Source organism: Centropristis striata, chromosome 2 (genome assembly GCF_030273125.1).
Source record: "Centropristis striata isolate RG_2023a ecotype Rhode Island chromosome 2, C.striata_1.0, whole genome shotgun sequence".
NCBI classification, from domain to species: domain Eukaryota; kingdom Metazoa; phylum Chordata; class Actinopteri; order Perciformes; family Serranidae; genus Centropristis; species Centropristis striata.
The window spans coordinates 24,527,931-24,533,930 of NC_081518.1; the positions used below are offsets into that span (position 1 = coordinate 24,527,931).

The 6,000-nt window shown below is 43.2% G+C and overlaps 1 protein-coding gene across 1 annotated transcript in view; it reads right to left on the minus strand.

The window, feature by feature from the left end:
- The window catches only part of lrp4 (low density lipoprotein receptor-related protein 4), a 122,801-nt gene extending 117,016 nt beyond the window's left edge, over positions 1-5,785 (minus strand). Inside the window, exon 1 of the mRNA XM_059348517.1 lies at positions 5,520-5,785. Coding sequence (XP_059204500.1) covers positions 5,520-5,580 — 61 coding nt within the window. The 5' untranslated portion in view covers positions 5,581-5,785. The remainder of the gene's footprint in view (positions 1-5,519) is intronic.
- Between the last annotated feature and the right edge of the window lie 215 nt (positions 5,786-6,000).

The following is a 6,000-nucleotide window of genomic DNA, read 5'->3' on the forward strand; positions in this document are numbered from 1 at the left end:
GACAGAGAACCAGAGTTTATTACAGTCTCCAATAATCTGCAACCCCAGAGGAACTCAGATTCATACATGGCCTAAAAAACGCCGAACGTCCCTTCTGATACCAAACCTCTACGGTGACGTGGCCTGAATTTCATGCAACACATTTTTTTTAAAGGTGGTTGATAGTAACAGTATCACAGAACACTTGTACAAACTTGTACCCTGTGGGCATATCTCTGATGTTACCTGAGGTTTCAGAGAGAACTTTATCATCAAAAGCTGATGGGAATCTGTCTTTGGGAGTTCCTTTGTCCTGAGCGCTCAAACAAGAAATGTTCATTCAGCTGAGACTAACAATTTTGTAATACGTGTTTTATGGAAAATCAGGTTGCTGGTTGTGTTACCAGGTCCAGACAAGAAGAGAAATAGTCTAGTATGTCGCACATTATCTGTCATTCACATTCACACACTGACGGCAAATTGCTCCACCATTGGGAGAAATTTGGGGTTTGGGGTCTTGCTCAAGGACACTTTGCCATGTGGATAGGGATCAAACCACCAAGTCTACAATTAATTGCAACCTACTCTTCAACCTGAGCCAAAACTGCAGACAGACCCAATGCTTTTTGACTGATCAACAGGAAAACTGTAAATGGGCCAGAGTTACTTTGGAAGGCTTGTTTGAATTTGCTGTCCCTGTGCCAGATGTAAAAATACATCTTAATTAATTTGGTTTTCTTTTGGTCCAAGCCCAAGAAACTAAAGCTTTAAATTCCCTCAAACATCAGGCCATTGAAATAAACAATCCCACACATGTGGCAACTCTAGTATCATACCTATAATGTGTGAAAGAAAACAATAACATAATTAAAACAATGGCACAGATTTCCACCAGTGGCCCATTTAATTTGTTCCTCCCTGCACTGAGGGCTGCCAGTGGTTGACTTTGTTTTTGTTTGCTTGCTCTTGTGCTCTCAAAGCAGACATCTGTGACATATATTAGTGCCGTGAACATAATTGAAATGGGCCCTGGGGCTGTGGCATCATGTTCTGAAATCAGAAACGACCCCAAAGTCGAGAGCCCGCCCGGGGGTCTCTAGCAGAGCAGACCGGCCTCGCATGGAGAGAGCCAGGTGATTTATAGGAAGGTGGAGGAACATGAGGACAGGAGTGGAGGGGGCGAGGGGCTCTGACATTTATCCACATGGGAATGTTGGAGGGGGGGGGGGCTTCGAATCAAGTAATCATAGGTTACCTTCACGGCTACCTTGGAGGTGCAATTCCATCCCCTCAGCAGAGACACACAAAGCACAGTGGGGGTATCAGGTGGCCCAGTCTGCCTTCCCCTGGTGAAAGCAAAAGCCTGGCTGACACCAACCTAACCAGCTAGACCAGAGGGCACACACACATTCATTGAGGATGGAAAAAAATCACATACACTCATCCAACACAGCAGCTCCAGTCTCGGATCCATTAATGAAACTTTCACCCTTGTCCTCCCCCTGAAGCCCCTCAATAGTTCCAGACTGGACAAGAAAGTCACCAGAGTGGAAGGTGAATGTGCATATATGCCAAAACAATCAAACCCTGCCAGGAGTACAGACAAAGGAGTCCCGTTTCATAGACCTTGAGCCACGGCCACATCCTCGAAAACAACCTTTCTCTGTCGGAGAAAAGTATCGTCGCCTGCAGAGTGGAATCTGTACCAAAAACAACTCGTGGCAAGCTATAAATCTGTCCGTAGGCTGAGTTATTCTGTAATATCAACACTGCAACAGCATTAATACCAACACAATTACTCTGAGGACACTTAATCAAATGTGGTGTTGGAGCTATTTTGCAAGACAATGTCATAAATTAGAATTCTAATGCATGCTGGGTACACAAAAAAAACACGCCTGCGGGTGCTGTGTAAAGGCCACTAGTGAAAGTGTGTGTGTGGGTGTGTGTTGGTCCAGGATGGGGAGCGCAATGTCAGGGGACTAATCAATCTGATGAGGGGATGCAGGCAGCAGGGAAGGGCAAAAAGGCCGGCAGCAACTTGCCCCAAAGAGCAAACACAAAGCCCAAACTCACTACTTCCCCTTTTTAATCCACATTCTCGCCTCTCTCCGTCCCTTAAACTCTAAAAAGTCAATTTCACAATAAAAAGAAAGTTGGCTAGAGGTGGCAAGGCAGAGATCTGACAGATATCTTATCTCCAGGGATTTGTATGGTTTAAAAATATGATTCCTCAGTATTTGTGCTGGTATCAAGACCACACAAGGCTTTTTCAATGGCTTACCTTAATAAATACAGACATCTTTCTCCAAAGTCTTTGTTTCTTTAAACAAAAGAAGTGTTCAATATCCTTGACGACTACTTTAATAAATTGTTAGATGGTGACATTGACAACAGCTATACAAATAAAATGTGACATTTGCTCTGATTTTTTCACTGATGTTCAATGTTTTTTCATTCACAAAGGCGATATTTATTTCTGGTGAGGTCACCCGCCTCTGCTGCAATATAATGCAGTAAACTAATTTCTGCGTTTTATCAAGTAAAATGCCAAATATTCACCACTTTCAGCAACTCAAACCGAGGTGATGCTGCTTTTATCTGGTTTATATTTTCATTTCAAAAGTAGAAAAGACATTATGGACTCGGAGCTATTTGAAAATGTAGCCTTGAGGTCTGGGACACTGCATGAGACATTTTCTTAAATGATAAAAAATAATTGCAGCCCACCTCTTTCCCTTGCATCATCTTCTATCATCCCTTTTCTCTTCTCCTTCTTTGTTTGGCTGCAGAAGCTGAAACCAACCAACCAACCAACCAACCCCACTCAAGGAAGGAGTTTTTTGGACGGCTGCCCAGTTGTCAGATTCATACAGCAGCACTGTCTCAGTTTAGTCCTGCTCAGTTCTGCAGCAGGAGGATCATTATGCAAGTAGAACTTTTTATTGATTTATCTGTCAATGATGCTTTACTGTAAGTACAAGTGTGATCTAATGTGCAGTGACGCCTTCAGTGGAACAACAGCAGAGGTTCTGACTCAACCTGGGAGTCCAATCAATAGTTGATTAGTAAATGAGGAGGGTTCAGTGGGGATCGCAGGCGTGGGTGAGGGGTCGTTTTGTCCCAGACGACATCATTAAATTGTATAACACACTCCCCAACACGCCATTAAACCAACTCAGCCTATTACTGCGAGGCTAGACTTAGCCAGGAAAGGCATCATGACCTCACACACATGGTGGAGACGCTCCCTCTCACACACACACACAAACAGACGGGCAGAGTAATAAATCGTAGCCTTGGGTCATCTACTGTCAGCTGGGACCGGCGGCTGGTCTTTATAATACCATTCACCATACACAGCTTGGAAACTATAGCTTTTACCACTTAGTTCATTTTTCCATGAGCCCATGATGTATATCACAATACAAGAGTCTAGGAAATAACCAGCTCATATGTCAGGGTTGGAGCTCTTATGATAAATGTTTTAATTCTTGACCCACTGGAATTACATTTTTGCTTTGAACATTTTATTTTCAAAGACATATCTATGTTGTGATGTATCCTGGAGTTTCCCAACCACTGGATAGCTGTGGGATGAGATCCCATCTTTAAGAGCCACCAACCCTAAAATAATGTCATTAGTGTGACCGTCAGTGTCACATGAGGGTTTAAATGCCATTTCAGATGATTTCCAACTCTGACAAAAATAAAAAAACTCTGAAAAAACTCTTTGGGGAAAATGTTATATTTAGAACTCCTGGATTTATAACAGTTAAATTAAAAAGATCTTTAATTGAAAATTGGAATTAAATTCATCAGGCACTGAACTTAAAAAAACAAAAACAATATCAGCTGAACTACATGTTGTGTGTCAGAATGGAAAATGCCAACAGAAGCAGCTCACACTCATACACAACAGACCACGATGTGTCTCAGACATGATACAGGCCCCGGCAGACGTAATTGCTTTATGACAGAACAAGTCTATTATCAAACGAGCACGGCCCCCCGCCCCAGATAAAAGAGGGGAGGCGGGGGATAACGTTGATATCTATATCTGAAAAGGATGAAAGACCCAACTATAAATAGGATGTGGATCATTCAGGGGGGGCTTTTGTTTTCAATTGGATATTGAATCTTATCTGGTTGACATTTTGGAGACGGTCTCCTGGTGACATTTAGGAGTCATCACAATTACAGCAACCTCCTTTTGAGGTCCAACCAGCCAATTACAGATATCATTTTTGCTATCCTCCTTTCATGTCAGGTCAGAGGGCACAGCACCCGAGTGTGTGACTATGTGTATGTGTGTGTGTGTGTGTGTGTGTGTGTGTGTGTGTGTGTGTGCACAATGCTTAGTCCGCTGTGTGTGTGTATGTGTGTGTGTTTAGGAATAGCTTACGTAGGGTCTTTGCATTCCAGCGGCTGTTCTAACATGTTGTAAATACAAGGTGTTAGAGAAAACATAGGAAGGGGGAGGTGGAAATCACTCAGACCTATTATAAGTGCTGCTGGGGGCGGGGGTTCAGGATGTAGGTTATCATAGATAAACAACCCAGTTCACCTGCAATCACAGTAGAAAGCAGTGTGCTTGGTTCTCTTGCCTCTTTTTTCAAACTGAATGAAAACTAAAAAAAATCTGCATCCATCAACATTGCTGTCATATCCCAAGGTCATAGTTTTGTTTTAAGTATGAATCGCTTGCATAACTGAGACAAGTGCATTTTTTAGTAACTGTACAGAACTTTTTGCGAGCTTCTAACCCATGCAAAAGCAAAAAATCAATCACATAGTCTGTTTCGAACAGTTCATGCTTCATGCTCTCAGCATTCAAGTGGTTTAAGATGTGTGGTTTTATTCCCTCATCAACCAGGGCTGACGGCAATCTGCCTGAAGGTGGACATCTGACAGGACACCAGGCATGTACACACATCCCTCCTGTTGTAGGGCATAAAACCTTTCCTGCATGTAACACTAAATTAACAGTAACAAAACCTTCCAAAAACCCATTTAATCAACGCGCTCCAGTTTCTAAAACACATGTACTTCCAACAGCACGTATAGCAGGCATGCACGATAAGCAGGGTACGGAGTGCAAACAAAAAAAATGCTTCTAGAATACAAAGTATCAAAAGTAATTATAAAATGCAAGAAATATGTTCTTAAGTTAAATGAACTGCAGCAGATCTGGGCGCTCGGACCACCGCTTCAACACTCCAACAAGCATGTTGTCAAATAGGATTTTTATTTTTTTTTTAAAGAGAGTGAACGCTCAGACACATTTTCCACTACAGTTTCTATTTTGGCCACCTAAATTGCGCTCTCTAATAAGGGGAAACTTGGCTGCGGAGTTTCTCAGTCTGAATGTGCGAGTCAAACCAATCCACAGAGCTGATACGGACGGAATAAAACAAACTATCAACAAACACCGGCGCTGCTACAAAAAATAATACCTCAGTTCACCTCTTCCCAAACACGCTCACATGCAGTTTCAAGCTCCACTTCGCAGGGTTTTTTTTAAACAGACGTTTTCTTACCTGGACTCTGGCTGAGCAGCAAAGTTATCAGGGAGCCCCACAGCACCGCGGCCAGCTGCATCTTGTACCCCGCTTTTCTCTCGCTTTCTCCGGGCTTCCCTTTCCCTTTTCCCTCTTGTCCTTCTTCTTCTCCTCCTCCTCCTCACGGTTTAAATATCAACGGGCTTCTGTTGCAAGTAGACGCTCCTCCGGCTTTCACGCTAACCTCATACCATGACTGACTTTTTAGAGTCTTTTCTCTCCCCGACCTCCTCCGCCTCCTCCTCTTGTGTGTGATAACGCGACAAAACCGGGATTAAAAAGTTAACTCTGAGGGGAACAGCCTGGCTATGGTCTCCAACATGTTGTGCTCAAGTTCCTGACGCTGTGGCTACCAAAAGGAGCTGTGGGCTGTACCAACTGCAAGCTGGGGGGGAGCTTGCTGTGTTTACCGCGGTTTATTTAAGCTAAATTCTGCGTAAATTAGCCGCAATGACAAATA